This window comes from Chrysochloris asiatica, unplaced genomic scaffold, assembly GCF_000296735.1.
Source record: "Chrysochloris asiatica unplaced genomic scaffold, ChrAsi1.0 scaffold00026, whole genome shotgun sequence".
In the NCBI taxonomy this organism is placed as follows: Eukaryota; Metazoa; Chordata; class Mammalia; order Afrosoricida; family Chrysochloridae; genus Chrysochloris; species Chrysochloris asiatica.
Window position 1 is genome coordinate 1,270,820 of NW_006408544.1, and position 20,248 is coordinate 1,291,067.

General features: G+C 37.9%; 1 protein-coding gene across 1 annotated transcript in view; it reads right to left on the reverse strand.

The window, feature by feature from the left end:
• The window catches only part of FOXJ3 (forkhead box J3), a gene marked incomplete at its 5' end in the record, with an annotated part of 143,181 nt that overhangs the window by 102,030 nt on the left and 20,903 nt on the right, over positions 1-20,248 (reverse strand). Inside the window, 2 exons of the mRNA XM_006839826.1 lie at positions 1,040-1,114; positions 15,699-16,023. Coding sequence (XP_006839889.1) covers positions 1,040-1,114; positions 15,699-16,023 — 400 coding nt within the window. The remainder of the gene's footprint in view (positions 1-1,039; positions 1,115-15,698; positions 16,024-20,248) is intronic.

Sequence of the window (20,248 nt, forward strand, 5' to 3'; positions counted from 1 at the left end):
GCTAACATGACCCACCATACATTTTAGTTTCTTCCAAGAACTGTTAGCCTAAAGAACACAAGAAGCCTAACCATCGCATCAAGAACAACCTTTGAAACAATACACTGTCTTAAAGCTTAGTCTAGTAACTTATCTTGACACCAATAAGGTCCAATCAAATACTCTGTACCTTACAACCCAAGCGACTGGTGCCCAAGTTCAGAACACATTGCAACTGACAAAGCTATTGAAACAAAGGGAAAATAAAAATAAGTGTCTGTAAGTAAAATACTCAAAATGAAATGAAAACAAAAGACATATAGAAGAGGAAAAAGAGCAACAAGAAAACAGGGTAATAATTTAATTTCAGCATAACAATAACTCCCATTTGTCAACTGTAAAAAGAACCATTCCTTATTTGTAATAATTAATTACTAAATCATGGCTCCTAACAAGCAATTCAGACACTAAATTTAATGTAATATATAACTCTTAAAAAGCAACCAAAGCAGAGATTAAAGTAGAAATACCAAACTACAATAGAGTGCCAGCAGTCCTTTACATTTTAGCTTCCTACTGTTTATAAAGGAAGTTTTCCCGATTTGCTGGACTTTGAGGCATACCAACTAAGAGAGGTTGGGGTACAAACATGTTGTTGGATACCATCAAGTCTAGTTTCGACTCACAGCAGCTCCAAGAGACAGAGTAAATTGCCCCATGAGGTTTTCTAAGGTGTAATTTTTATGGGAGTAGATCACCGGTCTCTCCCAAAGACCCACTGGTAGTTGCTAACCACCAACCTTTTAGTTAGTAGCTGACAGTATAATTGTCATGTCACTAGGACTCCTTGGGGTATGGAGGGTACTTGTTTTTTTTCACAATGTATTCTTCCTGCATAATAGAGTTTCAAAAATATCATGGAAAAATTCTATTATCCTTTAATTCCATTTTTCATAAACTTTTTAAAACCCCCTTTGTGTAATAAATATGACTCAGAATGCAACTTAACACAAACATACTGAATAATCCTATTATTTCACTTATTTTAAATGAGTCCTACCTTTCCAGGGTCATCCTTGGATCGAGGCACTTTAAGGAAGCACTTGTTCAGTGACAGATTATGCCGTATTGAATTCTGAAATGGAAGAAGTTTAAAAAAAAACAGGGTCAATGGAATCCAAAAACCAAAGTTCACTTTTAATATAGAAAGTAATATAAATAGAACACGCTTTTAAAATAAGACTTTTTAAAATCTGAACCTTTCTGATTTTCAAATTATGAGTGTTGCAAAGAGAAACAGTTGTTAGATCAGACAATGTCTAGTGGATTTTACAAAAATCCATAAAAATGAAATATTGGGCTTCCAAAACTTTGTGGGAAAATTACACTATCTTTCAATTCCATTTCTCCATGAATTTTTGACACTACCTCATATGTATATTTTAAATACTCATTAAGATCTTTGAATGATGCAGGAAGATCTCTACTAAAAAATATTAATGGTACACTCTGCCAAAGAAGACAAAGGCCTGTCACCTTTCATGGATCTTACAGAGATAAAAACTTAAGCTGCTGAGATAAGGGTAGCAAAACTTCCCAACCACAGGGCCCTCTGGCAAAGATCCACTGCTTCTGGGGCAAGCACAGAACCAAAATTCTTCTATCTCTAGGGAGGTTCAGCAAACTCTCCCAGGACACAGGCAAAGATTTACTGTTACTGAAAAAAAAAGGGTAAGCAAAAATCCTTTGGGAGAAGGGTAAAAAATTGCCTTGGGCCCAGGACTCTCTATCTATTCCATGAAGAGGACCCATTTACAAATACAAATATTATTTATCTCAACCACTACTGTACTCTACACATGTATCTGACACTCAGTACAAAATTGTAGGATACACAGAAAAGCAAGGAAAACATGTACTGTCATGAGATAAAGTAATCAATAAAACTCAACTATCATCAAAGTGCAAGTCCTGGTGTGATATTATGGGTTAATGTGCTGGACTACAAAGTTGGTTTGAACTGCAAGGTCAGGAGTTCAAGCTCACCAGATGCTCCTCAGAAACCCTACATAGGGTCACTATGGGTTGGAACTGATTCTATGACACGGAATTAACAACAACAGCAAAGCTGTTGTTGAACAGACTAGCTATAAGGGAAAATTTTGGTATCTGTGTACCAGATAAAGGACCTCACATTAAAAATATATGAGAGGGCTTCAAAAAGTTCATGGAAAAATTCCACTATCATGTCCTTCCATTATTCCCAAGAACTTTTTGAAAACATCTCATATATAAAAATTTTACCACCTGACAATACAATCAAAAACTTGACAAAGGACTTGAATAGACAGTTCACCAAAGAGGATAACATTCACATGGCCAACAGAACATGTAAGATGCTCAACATAATTAGCCACTAAAACCCACTGCCATCCAGGCAATTCTGATTCACAGCTATTCTAGATAGGGTTTCCAAGACTGTAAATCTTGACGAGAGCAGAAAGGCTGGCAGTTCAAACTCACCACCTGCTCCTCAGAAACTCTACTCAGAGTCGCTATAAGTCAGAACCAACTCAATGGCACTTAACAACATCAACAAGAGTTGGGAAGCATATTGAGCTTATGTTAATGGTAAGAGAGTATTCTGAAAAATGGTAATGATCATGGTGGCACAACATGAAACCTGTAACCAATGTCACTGAAATAGAAACGTAGAGGTTGATGTACTAGAGAATGTTTTAATGTATTTATTTTCACCACAATTTAAAAAGAAAGATGACTCAGGAGTTAAAACTATCAGAAGGGAATTTAAAAATAACTATGCCTTCAATAGCCTCCTATCAACCTGGCGTGAGATCTGGTTGGCCAGCAGTATAGTGAGAACTGGGAGGCTCCTGAGCCCATGGACAGGGACATAGCCACAGAGGACTACAGCGGATAGTGAAGCGTCCAGCTGATAAGAAGTGAGGGGAGATGCACAAGAACACCCAAACTGGTAGATAGTACCCATTCAACCTAGCTTCAATGGTTGGATGACAGAACTCAACTAGAGGAAGAAAGAAGAGGAAAAAAATGTAATCTGCTACAATTTGGTGAACTTGACCTATATTTATGGAAGTAATAGCTTAAAACAGGGAAGGAATCTTCACAGCAAGAATCATTCCCACCCCCTCTGGTTGACAGGGATGAGCAACTTAGACACTGACTACCTAAAATGGGGGAACTAAAATGGCACAAAGTGACTGGCTTACAAGTTTTCAAGAGGGAGTTTAGTTTCAGAGGGCGTGGGGAAGGTAGAATCTGCACTGAGTGGTTTTCAACCTGTCTAGACAGGGTTGCTGAAAGGAGATGGGGATAAGACTCTGTGGTTCAATAGTGAGTAATTGTTATCAGAACTGATTGCAATTGTTGCAAATGTAAAGGTAGACGTTTTGGATGTTTTGTAACTAAAAGAGTTAAGCGGTTGATCTTGCAGTCCAGGAGCAGAGGACCCTGGGACCATAAAGGGACAACAGTTAGGAGCAGAGTATGGGACCCTATTCAGAGAAGCAGCAATGTCAGAGATGGAGACAGAGATGATGACGTGGAGAGATGGAGCGTCTGGGGACTCTAGACTCATGGAGGGAGAGGGGCTGTATGTTGGTGGCCAGGTGGCAAGCTTACAGGGTATGCACTATGGTTCTTTGATTAATTGTATATTCCTGAGTGTTTTGGTGTGCATCACCCCCCAACCCTACCCCCACCCCCCAAAAAAAACATATGCAATAGAAGCAAATACTGTTGAATGATGATGCATGGAGGGGATTATAATCATTGCAATGAAATGAAATACGATAGGATGAGTATAAACCTGATGCTCTCCCATGTAAGCTATCACTCAACTCACAATAGAAACAAAAAAATAAAATCACTATGCACTGGTGTAGCGCTGTAGGAAAAGCACTGGACCACAAGGCTGGTTTGAACTACAAGATTGTCGATTCAAACTCACCAGTCATGCCTTAGAAACACTCTACAAGGTTGCTATGTGTAAGAACCGACTGAAAGGCACTTAACAACAATATGGGAGCATGGTGGCTTCCTATGATAAGCACTGTACTGCGAATCACAAGGTCTGAGGTTCAAGCCCACCAGCCACTCTGCAGGAGAGAGATGAGGTTTTCTGCTCTAGTGAATATTTAAAGCCTCAGAAACCCTATACAGGGTCACTATGAGTCGGAACTGACTCAATGGCACATAACAACATTATTAATATGTTAAAGGATTATTAGAAAAAGTAGACAACTTGTATAAGAAGGTGGGGAATCTTAACAGAGATATGGAAAGTGTTAAGAGCTAAGTAGAAATACAGGAATAAAAAATATGATCAGCAATAAAAAATTCCTTAGATGGATCCACTAGTAGACTGGAAACATTTAGCATTAAGATTCAGTGAACTCGATAGTGGTGGTGATGTGCCACTGAGTCAGTTCTGACTCATAGTGACCCTGTTTAGGGTTTCCGATCGGGAGCAGAAACCTTCATCTTTCTCCTGCTGAGTTCCAGGTGGACTCAAAACTGTTGACCTTGCAGTTTAACAACCCAATATGTAAACCACTACACTACCAGGGCTCAAACTAATTCCCCCTCTATGTGTGCATGCATCACAGAAAGTTACAAAAAAAGAACAGATCATCCAAGAATTGAGGGAAAATACATGTATTCATGTTCTAGACAAGCAGCGAAAGAGAATGCCCTAGAAGGAAATTTTGAAGACTTAATAAAGTCAAGAATTCCACCCCCCCAAAAAAAAGCAAGACATCAATCCACAGATGCAAGAATTTCAAAGAACACCAGCAAAATATATTTTAAATTTTAATATTCATACACCTATATTCAAAGAGCTCTGGTGGCATATTGGGCTCTGTGTTGGGTTGCTAACAGCAAGTTCAGCAGTTCAAATTCACCAGCTGCTCCACGAGAGACAAAAGAGGCTTTCTGTTCCTGTAAAGATTTATAACCCTGGAAACCCTATACAGGGTTGTTATGATTCAGAATGGACTCAATGGCACACAACCACCACCACCACCACCGCAGCAATATTCATTATAAAGGAGCCTGTTCTGCTGTGGTGCTTTGGGTTAATGTGCTGGACTGTAAAGTCACTTTGAACCATAAGGTCAGTGGTTCAAGATCACTAGCCACTTCTCAGAAACCCTATATAGGGTCGCTATGGGTCAGAACTGACAAGACAGAACTTAACAACAATACAAGTACTAGTGGAGTCCTGGTGTAGTGCTGCAGGATAATGCACTGAGCCACAAGGTCAGGAGTTCAAACCCATCAGCTGCTCTTTGTAAATCCTATACAGGGTCACTATGAGTCAGGACCTACTCGATGGTACTTAACAACAACAATAACAAAGTAGTACTAGTACAGTAGTTAAGAGTTGGCTCTGCATTTCTGAAATGATGTTAACAGTTGTTTTAAAGTCTTTCTCTATCCTCTCTTCAACCAATACAGGTTAATTTCACAAGTTCCAAATGACCTCCCATTCTCCCCTACTCCATCACTGCTCCATACATGAAGGAAAAACAGTGAGCAGCAGATTATGGGACTGTACTAAACAATTCCAAGGAAAGTAAATGAGATATATGAAAAAGAAATAGGACCTGACCAAAGCAAAAGATAACTCAGTTCCTATTTATCTCCATTTGAAGTACTGAAATTATTTCTATATTTAAAAAAATAAAATTAAAAGTGATTGTGCAAGTTGTGTAGTGCTGTATACTATGCACTGGACTGCCAACTACCGCAAAGTTGATCGTTCAAATCCACCAGTCGCTCCTCAGAAACCCTACATAGAGTAGTAACAAGTTGGAACTGACTCCACAGCACTTAACAACAACAATTTAAAGAAATTACTATCAAAAGAGAAAAGGAAAAATGCAACCTACAGAATGTGTGAATGCAACTTGCAAAACATTTTCTGGTAAAGGGCTTGTAGGTAGACTATATAAATTTTGAATATAAACATATAAAACTCAATAATAAAAAGGAATCCAATCCCACTTTTAAATGGGCAAAGGAAATGAACTCTTTCAAAGGAAATATACAGTCAACAAGCACATGAAAAAATAATCAACATCACCAACTTATCAGGAATATGCAAATCAAATACCACAATACAATGAGCTAATACTTTACACTCATTAAGGTGGTTATAATTAAAACTGAAAACACTAAAATGTGCTGGCAAGAATGTAGAAAACTGAAACCCTCATATATCATCACCAACCATCAGGAATATGCAAATCAAAGCCACAATACAATGAGCCAACCTTTGTTAATAGCCAAAAGCTTAACTACTGTGGCACTGAGGCTCTATAGTGTACAATTCCATTTATATGAGATGTCCAAGATAGGTATATTTTTAGAGACAAAAAAAAAAAAAAAGATTAGGCCTTGGGGCTTGGAGGGAAATGCAGAGTGAGAACAAAAGGATAGAGAGTTTCCTTTTGGGGCAATTGAAATGCTTTGAAATTGACTGTGGTAATAATTGCACTAGTAGAAGCAAGGAGATGAGACTTCATCTCAAGTACTTTGGACATGGTAATAGGACATTATGCTTGGCAATGTATACTGAATATACTGAGAGATGTCAGAAGATCAAACAAACCAGTCTTCAAATAAATACAATCAGAAAGCTCCACAGACGTGAAGACGGTTTGCTTACTCTGGATAGATCATCAGAGAAGAACATCATGTTTGGTACAGTGGAGGGTCAGCAAAAAAGGAGGAACAGGACCCTCTCAATTAGATGGGCTGACACAATAGCAACATGAACAAACTCAAACATACCAATAATCAGGAAAACAGAATAGAATTAGGCAACGTTTCATTCTGGTATACATATGGTTGCCATGAGCTGGAGCGGATTCAACAGCAAATAATAATAACAACCTTTTCAAAGTTAATGCTACCCCGTATTAACAAAGACCCTTATTTGGGCAAATGAAATGGAGACAGGCACAGGTTCTAATTTGAATTGTATTCCTTAATTTGTAAACTACATGATTTGGGGATTATTTAATCTCCTATTCCCTCAGACATAAAACAAAGATAATTATGCCTACCTCTTAGAATTTTTTGGAGGATTAAATAAGGGAATATAACTAAAAGTTCCTAGCAAACCATTGCAGCCCTATATTTCAATAGTGAAGGAAACAACAAGAGTAAACTAATTTCAATCCAAATGTTTCTTTAAACATCAAACAGCCAAAGAAATCTTGGGGCGGGGGAGTACAAGAATTCACTTCTTGACTTCAAACATATTATACTACTACAATAATCAAAACAATCTGGTACTGGTCTAACAATATAAATACAAGCCAATGAATGAATTAGAATTTAGAGTCTAAGAATAAACCCCTGTCTGTACAGAACAGATTTTTGACCATGGTGCTAAATTCATCCAATGGAGAGAAAGGATCTCTCTAAAAATTGATGATGCTAGGACAACTGAATTTCTACATGCAAAAGAATGAAGCTGGATCCACACCTCACACCATACAAGAATTATCTTTTACTTCCATTTGTCCATGAACTTTTTGGAGCCCTTTTGTAAGTAAAAATTAATTTGAAATGAATTAAGAACTTTAAAATGTGAGATCAAAACTGTAAAAAACAAAACTCTAAGGAAAAAACATAGGGGTAATATTTCAGGACTTGGGTTTGGATCCTTAGATAGGATATCAAAAGCACAAGCAGCAAAAGACAAAACAGATTCAACTACATTACACCAAAAACCTTAAGTGTTTCATTTCAAAGGACTTTAGCAACAACGTAAAAAAGAAAACCAACAAACAGAATGGAAGAAAATTTGGGGGATCATTATCAGGATTTAATATTCAGAATATATAAGGAATACCTACAACTGAACAACACTAAAAAAAAGTCTGATCAAAAATTGGAGAAGAGCATGAACAGACATTTCACCAAAGTTTATATACGAATGGTCAACTATGACATGAAAAGATACTCAATACCATTAGTCATGGTTGTTGTTGTCAACTGTCCTGTAGTTGGCCACTAACTCACAGTGACTGATCCATTATGACTCATGAAAAAAAGAATGAAGCACTGCACAATCTAGCATCATCCCCATGATCAGCTGATTGGTCAGCAATCAACTGACTATTATGCTCTACAGGGTTTTCATTGGCTGATTTTCAAAAGTATGTCATCAAGCTTTTCTTCCTAGTCTGTCATATTCTGGAAGCTCTACTTAAATCTGATCAACATCATAGGTACACACAAGCCACCACTGACAGATAAGTGGCAGCTGCACATGAGGTACACTAGCCAGGAATCAAATCCATGTCTCACACATACATGGCAAGAATTTTATCACTGAACCACAATGAGAGAGGCACAAATCAAAACTACAATGATATACCACTTCACCTCTAATAGAATGGTTATAATCAGAAATATTACTAGGATATAAAGAAAATGGAACTTTCATCTACTGCAGGTGGGAAAGGAAAATGGTGGTGGTGGTGATGGTGGTGATGTGCTGTGGAGTCGGTTCCGACTCACAGCGACCCTGTACAGGGTTTCCACGGCCATAAATCTTATAGGAGCCAAAAGCCTCATCTTTCTCCCACGGAACAGCTGGTAGTTTCGAATTGCTGAACTTGAGGTTGCAGCCCAATTCGTAACCACTGCACTACCAGAGCAAAATGGCTGTGAAAAAGTTTGGCAGATCCTTAAAAAGTTAAATGCTGTTGTTGTGGTGGTTAAGTGCCTTCAAGTCAATTCTGACCCATAGCGACCCTGTATAGGTTATCAGAGGAGCAGCTGATGAGCTTGAACTGCTGACTTTGCAGTCCTGAGCATTAACCCACAGCACCACATCAGGACTCCTTCTGACTTGTTGTTAAGAACTTTATCACCCAGTAAGCTCTGCGCACAAAAACCTCGCAGCAGTTTCACATTAGCTTGAAAGAGGAAATAACCTAAATGTCCATCAATAGATGGACACATTAACAAAATGTGGCAGATGCATACAATACTATACAGTCATAAAGGTAACTAAAGTCCTGATACATGTTTGTTTGTTTTTTAATGTTTTTACTGTGAATTACGTGATAGTTTACATGGAAGAACATAAGCTTTACATTCATGCTATCATATATCGTTACATTGCCTTGGTTACAATCCCCTCCATGCATCATCAACCAACCAAAGGGTATACCCTACAGGCTTGCTCTCCCCCTGCCCCTCCCCAGTCATCAGAACACAGCCCCTCTCCCTCTCTGGGTCTAAAGGCCCCAGCCGCTCCATCTCTCCACATCATCGTCTCTATCTCAATCTCTGGCATCACTGTTTCTCTGGGTAGGGTCCCGTTCTCCGCTCTTCTCCCTTGATGGTTACAGGGACCTCCACTCCTAGACTGCAAAGTTAATCACTTCCCTCCTTGCTACAAAACGTGTACCTTTATATTTCCAACCCTAACAAGCAGTCCTCATATCACAAGAGACCTATCCGCATTTCCTTTCATCAGCCCCGCTAAGACAGATTGGACATGACTCAGTGGCAATTCTACCTTCCTCCATGCCCTCTAGATCTAGGTTCCCTCTTGAAAGCTTGTAAGCCAGTCACTTCTTGCCTTTGTAGCCCCCTCACTTTGGGTAGCCAATGTCCAAGTTGCCCATCAGACTGGATACTACTCAGTGGAGATTCTACCTTCCTCCATGCCCTCTGGATCTAGGTTCCTTCTTGAAAGCTTGTAAGCTAGTCACTTCTTGCCTTTGTAGTCCCCTCACTTTGGGTAGCCGATATCCAAGGTGCCCATCCCTGGGGTGGTGATGATCCTTGCTGTAAAGATTTGTTCCCTCTTTTGAGCTACTGCATCCATAGGTATAGGTCAAATTCATCAAATTGTATCAGATTACTCTTTTTTTCCTCTTCTGTCTTCTTCTAGTTGAACTCTGATCATCCGTTATAGAAGCCAGGCAAAGTGGCTGATACATGTTTTGCTGAGTGAAATAATTCAGTCAGAAAAGAACAAATACTATATGGTACCACTTACATGAAAGGAAGGGAAAAGAGGAAGTCATTGCTTAGGAGGTAGTGAGTTACTGTTAACAGTGATGAAAGAATTTGGAAAAGGATAGTGATGATGGTATTTTTTGGCCATAATTTTCTAAGCATTTCATTAAGAATTTGTACTTATAAATAGATGCAAAAATCCTCCAACACAACACTAGCAAACAAAATCTATTAGCCTATTAAGAGTTACAACCCATGATCAAATGGAATTTATACCAGAAATGCAAGAATGAGTCTACATTACAAAATCAATCAACGTTAATACAGCATGTGTCAACAAAACAAAGGAAAAGAGCCACAAGATCATCTCCATGTTGTTATTATTGTTAAGTGTCCTTGAGTCAGTTTCAACTCATAACAACCCTGAGTGGGTTTCTGAGGCTTTAGATCTTCAAGGAAACAAAACCTTATCTTTCTCCTGAGAAGCAGCTGGTGAGCTCAAATTGTGAACCTTGTGGTTTGCAGCCCAGCACTTCTTGTATGGAGGGTGCTATTGATCATCTCTAAAGATACAGGAAAAGCATTTGATAAAAATCCATCACCCTTCAGGGTTGACAGGGGTGGGCAATTTAGACATTGGCTACCCAAAATGGTGGCACTACAAAGGCACAAAGTGACTGGCTTACAAGCTTTCAAGAGGGAGATTAGTTTCAGAGGGTGTAGGGGAAGGTAGAATCTCCACTGAGTGGTTTCCAACCTGTCTAGACAAGGCTGTGATTCAATAGTGAATAACTGCTATCAGGACTGACTGTAAATGTTGCAAATGTAAAGGTAAACGTTTTGTAACATAAAGAGGGAAATGGTTGATCTTGCAGTCCAGGAGCGAAGGACTCTGGGACCATTAAGGAAGAAGAGTGGAGTATAGGACCCTATCCAAAGAAGCAGAGACACCAGAAATGGAAGCAGAGAAAATGACATGGAGAGGCAAAGTGGCTGGGTACTCAAGACTCAAGGAAAGAGAGGGGCTGCGTGCTGGCAGTCGGGGGAATGGCATGCAGGGTATACCCTTTGGTTGTTTGAATGGTTATATATTCCAGAGTGCTTCAGTGTACATTCAAAAAAAAAGAGGGAATGGAAGCAAATGCTGTTGAATGATGATGCATTGATGCATGGAGGGGACTGTAATCATTGCAATGAAATGACAGGATGAATGTAAAGCTGATGCTCTCCCATGTAAACTATCACTCAATTCACAATAAAAACTTGAGGAAAAAAAAAAAAAATCCAACACCCTTAACTGGTGAAAACCCTAACTGCCTCCGTGAACATCCCTGTTTCCTTCTACCAGGAGACCAGAAGAACTGGGTGACGCCTTGCTGCCACTGTTGAACATTTTGATTAGTGGGTCCACAGAATTTTGGTCAAAAGGAAGAAACAGCAGAAAATAATTTCAGATTCACTCCAGTCATGAAGGCTAGAGGAACTCCTGAAACTACTGTCCTGAGATTACCTTTAAACCTTAAGCCAAAAATATTCCATAATGTCTTCTTAAAACCAAATAATAGTTTAGCTAAACTAGTAAAAAGGTCTGCATTGAGCATTATGGTCTTTTAAGAACTATCCATATGGGATCAAATTGGCAACAGCAACTCAAAAAATTAGACAGGAACGTTAGGGGGCAATGAGTTTCCACTCAAAGGGGAGGAACAATTCAGAAGGGTGAGAATTGTTACACAATTTGAAAAATGTAATCCATGTCACTGAGTTATACACCTAGAAACTGCTGAATTGTTATGTTTTGCTGTGTATATTCTCAACAAAATATATTAAACTATGTATTTTAAAAGACAATTTATAAAAAACAATATGTAAGAAAACAGTAGTTACGGAAACAATACTACAGAACATTGTGACATCATCAAATGTAATTCTGTAAAGACTAGGTAAAATTAGAAAAATGCTCTTAATGTGACATCAGAAAAGGTTATGAAATCATATTGACGAGATTAAAATTTAAAACCTGAACACACAAAAAGGTTAAAATTAAGTATGTTGCTGTTGTAAGTGCCACCAAATCAGTTCCAACTCAAAGCAACCCTGTATAAGGTTGTGGAAGAGCGGTTGTTGAGTTTGTACCACCAACCTTGCAGTTCAAATTACCTTGTGGTCGAGTGCTTATCCTATAGCACCACACCAGGACTCCAAAATTAAATATAGCAAATTATTAATTACTTTTATATTTTAGTGGTAGAACTAGGGGAATTATTTTTTTTAATAGTTCAATAAGCATAGGGTACCATGTTCTAAGCAATGCTAAACAAGGTACCTGCTCTGCCCTTGAGAAAACTAAAATCTATACACTCTCCAGGGAATCCCATTACAACAATAAAAACAAAATAGAACAGGTATCATTCTCATCTGACAAATGGGAAAAGGGACCTGTCCTTAGTTATAAGAGCAATTAATAACTGAACCAGAACTAAAATGTAGACTTCCTTTTATTTTTACTTTTCAATGTTTCAAATGATTTGCCACAACCATCTAATGCTTTAAAGTGGCACCGCACGATAAACGCTGGACCAAAAGGTCAATCTGAACTTCAAGGTCGATGCTTCAAACTCACCATTCACTCCTTGGAAACCCTATACAGGGATGCTATGGGTAGTCAGAAATGCACTCTTTCTTTCCTTGCTTTTCTTTCTTGGTGGTAGCAGGTCCCTCTGAACTCAACATGCCTTTTAAAATCTTTTTTGTCTCAAAAGAGATTGGCTCAAGATACAATCTAATCCTGTAGATTGCATCCAGTCTCATTAACATTATATGAGGATTTACAACACATAGGATAATTACATCATACCATGGCCAATCACATCAGATCACATCATGGAAGAAGTGAGTACATATTAGTTCTCATCATGGGAAATCCTTAACTGCTAAACCATTGAGAACTTTCACTGCTATAAACTGCTAAACCACTGAGAATTCATTCCAGCTAAGTTGACACAAAACCTTAACTATTACAACTATGCACCTCATTTACTTGCCTGATACAAGTTTCTGCTCAAGTGTAAATTCACTTAAAAGTGCCAAGTTCAGGCTGCTGTTATTTCTTGCTACTGGCCAGCCCAAGTCATGGTCTAAAGTTTTTTTAAAAGTAGTGAACCACTTACTACTGAAAGTTACAAAAGAGATACAAAAAAGAAAGCTGGGTGGAGAAGGCAAAGATGGGAGAAGGTGTTGAAAGGTATCCTACAATGCCACACCAAATATCAGCTGCTTTTATTATATTTACTTGATATGGCTTTTTTATCCATGTCTTCTTAACACCCAAGTGACCATGCAAATAAGGTATACAAGGCTCTAAGGCTGGGATTATTTTGCCACCAGCTAGGTTTAAAAGGACTCATACAGAAGCAAGAATGGAAGATCCCAGAAATATCAAGAAGGAAAAAGAGAATGAGTAGAGTTTGAGACCCCTTTCTAAAAAAGTGGCAACAGCAGAGGTGCTGGCATGGAAAGACAGAGCAGCTTCAGGCTCTAGGCCCATGGACTGGGGCAGAGACCAAAGAACCATGTGGCTGAAAAGCCAAAAACAAGGGCAAGGCATGTCTCCAGTACAGCAGAAGCGGCATTCTGACTGGAGAACTGACACATCCTGAGTTGTTTTTTTGATTCTGAATTGTACCCTATTCACCTCCCTAAGGAACCCCATAATTTTGAGTATTGTTATGAGTTCTATGTGGACTTTGCAATAGATTATTGATTATATGAATTATATGAAACAGAGAGTGTTGTGGGAGAGATGTTGTGTCAGAATAGGGTAAAGAAAGTTGTAGGGTGGAAGCATGTCTGACCTCTGCTTCATAGCGGAGATTAAGAGTTTGATTCTTTTTCTCTCTGTGAAGCCAGGAGAAGTCAGACATGGTTCTGACATGGCTTTAGCACCATGAGATCACAGTTAGCAGAACCAGTTAATAAATGTGTAGCCCTGACAGGATCTGTGGAAAAAGACTCATCACCTCTGCAGTGTGCTTCCCAGAAATGCATTATCTCAATCTAATAATGGAAAACATCAGACAAACCCAAACTGAAGGATGTGCTACAAAACATCTGATAAGTAATCTTTAAAACTGTCAAAGTTATAAGAAATAAGCAACTGACAGAAATTATGGAGACATGACAACTAAACTTAACATGGGATCCTGAAATGGATCCTGGAACATAAAAGGGTACTAGCAGAATAACCAATGAAATCTGAGTAAATCTGTAATTCATTAGCAGTTAACAGCAGCTTCATTAATAGTATTCTACCAACATTAATTTCTTAATTTTGACAACTGCACTATGTTTATAGTACTATGGTTATAGACGATGTTAGCTAGCATTAGAGAAAATTAATGAAACCCATATGGGAACCCTTTATACTACTTCTGTAGCTTGTATAAGTCTAAATTTCATTCAGAACTAAAATGAAATGGTTTTTTAAAAAAAACTAAAAGATTTTTTTTTTTAATTCTAGGTGAAGAAAACTATTAGCTGCAATTCTCGCTCTCTAACCTAATGCTGTTGTTATTAAGTGCTGTCAAGTTGGTTCTGACTCATAGTGACCCTATATAGAGTTTTCCAAGGAATAGTTGGTGGGTTTGAACTGCCAACCTTGCGGTTCATAGTCCAGTTCTGATCCTACAGTACCACACCAAAACTCTTTAAGTTAATACTATATGTAATTTATAAGTAAATTACATATAGAATTTACACATAAACTACGCTGTTGTTGTTACTAAGTGCTGTCGAGTTGGTTCTGACTCATATAACCCTTATAGGGCTTCCAAGGAGCAGCTGGTGGGTTTGAATTGTCTACCCTGAAATAAATTACATACAGTATTTGTAAATAAACCATATACATTTATATAACTTCTATATGTAACCCTATACAGAACCACTATGAGTAAGAACCGACTCAACGCCCTAACAACAGACAGACAGACAGACAGACACAGTACGGTGGTTTGTATAATAAACACTGGCCTGCAAGACACAAGGTCAGCGGTTAAAGACCACCAGCCACTCTGTGGGAGGAAAAAGGAGGTTTTCTGCTCCAGCAAAGGTTTATAGTCTCGGAAACTCTATACAGAATCACTGAGTCAGTACCAATTCAAAAGCACTTATTATCTATTTGTTGTTATTGTTGTTAAGTGCTGTCAGGTCAATTCTGACCCATAGTGACCCTATACAGGGTTTCCAAGGAGCAACAGCTAAATTATATGTAATTTATATACAAGTGGCCTCAAAAAGTTCGTAGGAAAAGTTCATTATCTTTTAATTCCAGCTTTCTAGAAACCCTTTGAAGCCTCCTTGTATATTTTAGTATATGTGTATGTATATACTTATTTACTTAAATCCACTTATCTAAACTGTTGTTTCCTAACAAATGTTACATTATCTCTGCTCTGCTCTTTAGGCCACGTCTATCACAACATATAAGCTCTAAAAAATAAGTTTTATCAAAAATAAATGTATTCACCTCAATTAAGCTTTTAATTTTCTTCTATGGATCCACAAATGGCAACTAATCAGAATTTCATCTTCTAATTACATGAACTTCCACAAAGCTTTACTTTCAATAGAAGTCAATATTGCTATTGCTAATTGAATAAACATAATGATTTAAATATAGTCCTTACCTTCCAACCACTGCCAGCCTCTCTATAATATGGGAAGTTATCACAAATCCACTGGTATATCTCACTTAGAGTCATTTTCTTTTTGGGTGAGCTATTAATTGCAAAGGTGATGAGGCTGGCATAACTGTATGGAGGTTTTCCATCTTTGTGCTGTTGGACTTCCTCCTGGTCCAGGGTTGTATTTGGGTCAAGGAGTGCATTCTTCTTGGAAATCCCCGTTCCGTGGGCATTTTGTGTAGTATCAGATTTCTGGATGGCTGCTCTCATGGTAAGCTGTGGTAACCAGTCCATAGATGTTAGGCTGCTCTCCAGTTCAGATGTCATCCTGAAGGTAAATAGACTCCTTAGTCAGTATCAAGGAAAGAAACCCTGTTTCTCAAAATATCCAATATTCCCAAATCTAGGAGTTCCAAAGTGAGGGAAAGTCTGAGTTAAATCTGGAGGGAAAAGATTGTGTATGTTAATAACCAAATCAGTATTTAAGCGATCAACCTTTCCAATCTTTTTTCTTAATATTTTTTCTCTCCAAAATATAGCCTTGGTTTTAATATATTTAAGACACAGTACAAAATAAATAAGCTGACTGATGCCAAACTTTCTGGAAAAGATGGTTTATCTCTTTAAATAAGGTGACAAGATACACAGCTCTTTACTCACAACACAAACCAAAACCCATGACACTGATTCTAATTTAAACCAACCCTATGCTGTTGCTGTTAAGTGCCGTCGAGTCGGTTCCAACTCTTAGTGACTCTGTATAGGGTTTTCAAGGAGTGACTCATAAATTTGAACTGACAACTTTGTGGCTCAAACTAATCTCCTAGTCAAGTGCATTATCCCACAGTGCCAGAGTTAAACTGCCCCATAAGGTTTCCAATGCAGTAAATCTTTATGGAGGCTGACCTCCTCACATTTTTTTCCTCTGGAGCACCTTACAGGTTCAAACCTCCAACCTTCATTTAGCAGATGAGAGCTAAACCAAGGTTCCTTACACCAACACCAAAGGTACTTTAGAAACTTAAGGCTGTACATCTGGCATTTCTTTTATACAAATTTAGGGGAGTCATATAAACAATAGTAAGGTAGAGGCAAGAGGTCAGAGAAGTAATTAGGAAGTGAGCACAGGAATTTGCATAGAGACAAAAAGGAGGTAGGAAGAAGCTGGTAGCCAAGAACAGCAAGTAGACAAGCTAGCTGGAGAAGCTGACCAAAAAGAGGAATGCAAACTCAAGGACACTGATGAGCAAGAGAATAGGAGGATAGGCAGTACCAAGCAATTATGGTTTTTAAAAAAGCAAGTCAAGAAACAAAATTTAGAAAACTAACAAGGATAAGAGATTAAATGACATGAATAGACAGCAAGAAATGAAGCAGTGAATGCTTGAGAACAGATTTGGACAAGCTTACAGTCATCTGGGTTCTGTAATGTTTTTCTCTCCAAGGCTGAAAAATTTAAACTATCACTGCCCAGATAAAGAAAAGTGAAAAGCAAAATCCTACAGGCTAAAGTATGTTCTGGAAAGGGCAGAAGCGGCTTCAAGAATTGAAGATAAAGATATAAAAACATAACTTGACACTTCACACTACTATCCTTCATTAGAGAGTACAAGTCCTTCTATCCTGGAATCAAAGAAGCAGTAATAGTGACCCTAACAAAGATGCAGAAAAGAGTGAAAAACTTCGGAGAGATCAAAATAAAATGAAAAAAATAAAATAAAATAGAAATTCAAAGTACTAAAGTCAAAAGAAAAAAAAAAATCTGGCTAAGAAAATTACATACAGGACTCTCATCCCAAACGGCAGCTGTCAAAAAAGCAAACCTGAGATATATGGTTTAGATCTGAACATCTGGGAGGCAATGCAGACATGGAGTCAGGCCAACCAGATATCAAGTACTGATTCTACCAGTGGAACTACATTAATAGTGAGATTATGAAAATGCTAATTAATCTTTAAATCCCAACTTTCTCATCTGTAAAATGAAAGAATAACACTACAGCAGTTAAAATATTACTTTCGAGGATTAAATGTGGTAACACATATAAAGACTTAAGCGTTTAATGTTAGTTAACAATATTATTCTCAGAGTATCCTGAGAGGGAATACTAATATGTAATATAAAGTAAAGCAGATTAAGTAACAGCAGTTAAAAATTGAAATACTCACTAGATCCTGTCTGCCAGAAAACAAAATTTTTTTCAGAAATTTTGGTCTACAGTTTTATTTTTCTCATTTTTTCAAATTTCCTCCATTTCTATTGTATACAATCCTGTGAAACCTGAACTTTTAATTTCTCTATACAACACCTTCAAAGATTTAAAAAATAACAAAAAAGCTTATTTTACTAGACAGTCTTAACCAGAAATGCTCATTCCCAAAATGAACTAAGTTACAAGAAATTGTGGAGTACGAAGACAGAATAATTTAAGGATTACATAATGTTAAAAGGGTGGGGAAAGTACCCTAGACATTAGAGACTAATCCTTTTAAGTCAAAAATAAAAAACTGAGGATCTTTGAAGTTAAAAAGCTTGCCCAAATTCACACAGGTAGTTAATACTAGAGGTGAAAATAGGACCATATCTCCTGATACCTAAATCCAATAGTTTTGTAATGATAACATCTGTAAAATTAATGAATAATAATAGTGCCTGCCTCACTGAGTGGTTAAGAGTTGGGCTGCTAACTGCAAAGTCAGCAGTTTGAAACTGCCAGCTGCTCTGCGGGAGAAAGATGAGGCTTTCTGCTCCCATAAAGATTTACAGCCTCGGAAACCCTATACAGGGTCACTATGAGTCAGAACAAACTCCATGGCACACCACCACCACCACCTCACTGAGATACAAAATACTCAAAACAATGCCCAACAAACAGTAAATATGCAATAAATGTTAACTACTGGTTTGTCATTGTCACATGCCATAGAGTCAGTTCTGACACATAGCAACTCTGTATAGGATTTCCAAGGCTGTAAGTCTTTGCAGGAGCAGAAAGCCTCATCTTTCTCCCTTGGAGCTCAAACTGGCACCCTTGAGGTTCCCAGTCCAGTGCTTGCTCCCTGGTATTAGTAGTGATAAACGCAGTTGCTGCTAATGTTATTCACAATTCATTCAGTCAACATCGGCTATTATTATGCCATGCTGTCTTCCTATTTGCTTCATTCATATCTCCACTGAGCTTTATTTTGTTCAAATTCCCAAAGCTGCCAGTCATATGCATTTTCAAAGTTAATATAAAAAAGCACATTCCAAATTGAAATATAACTGATATTGCAGATGTCCTTACTGAATCATCTTTACCTTCTCTTCCCTTCCACAGTGCCAGAAATTGAGACTAGCATGAACATACAGTAAGTATTTGATATGTTATAATAGATTTTATTTACAAAAATTAGTAATTACACATCTGTAAAATATATAAGGGAGCTTCAAAAAGTTCATGGAAAAATGGAATTAAAAGACAAAAGGACCCAGAGAGGGAGAGGGGCTGTGTGCTTACAACCGGGAGGCAGGCTTGCAGGGTATACACTTTGGTTGGTTGATGATGCATGGAGGGGATTGTAACCATGGCAATGAAACGATAAACGTAGGATGAATGTAAAAATATAATGTTCTCCCATGTATACTATCACATAATTCACAATAAAACATTTAAAAAAAAAAAAAAAAAGGAAATTTTCCACAACTTTTGAAGCACAAACGAACTATCATAAAATTTGGCTTCCAGACATGAAAAAGAACTGAATGAAAATGCAAGCCTAGACTCTGGCTGCTATAAAGGTTCAGAAAAGGGAGAGGACATCATGCATTGGAGCCTTGACGAGTAGAGAAAGAAGAATTTCAGTTGAATCTTGAAGTAAGTTAGGGGAGAAATAAGATGGAAAGGAAAAGATTCCTGGTCTTCAAAGATATCCTCAGCAAAACTTTGAAACCAATCATAAACATGCCTCTCTCTTATTCCATTTTTGTTCTTATGTTCAGTTATGCAAGAGCACATTTAAAATAAACTATAAAATATACCTCTTAAATTTAAACTCTGAAAAAGTGGCACTTATTGTTTGGTGATGGAGAATATTAAAAGCACCATGGATTGTCAGAAGAACAAACAAATCTATCTTGGAAGTGCAGCCAGACTGTTCAATAAAAGTGAGGATGTCTCTCATACTTTGGCCAAGATATCAAGAAAGACCTGGAAAAGGACATTATGCTTGGTAAAATGGAAGGTCAGCAAAAAAAGAGGACACCCCGCAACAAGACAGACTGATACAGTGGCAGTCACAATGGCTCAAGCATAACAACAACTGTAAGAATGTCACAGGACCAGGCAGTGTTTCGTTCTGTTGTGCACAGGGTCACTATGAGTCGGAACCGACTCAACAGCACCTAACAATAACAAACAACACGTTATGCTTGCAACGTATTCAATTTTATATATTCTTGGTAGTGAGGGAAGAGTACCTGGATGCTAGACTGGATGCATCCATTAAGTGATGCAAACACATTTGTTGTTGTTGTTATCAGGTGCCATCGAGTCGGAACCGACTCATAGCGA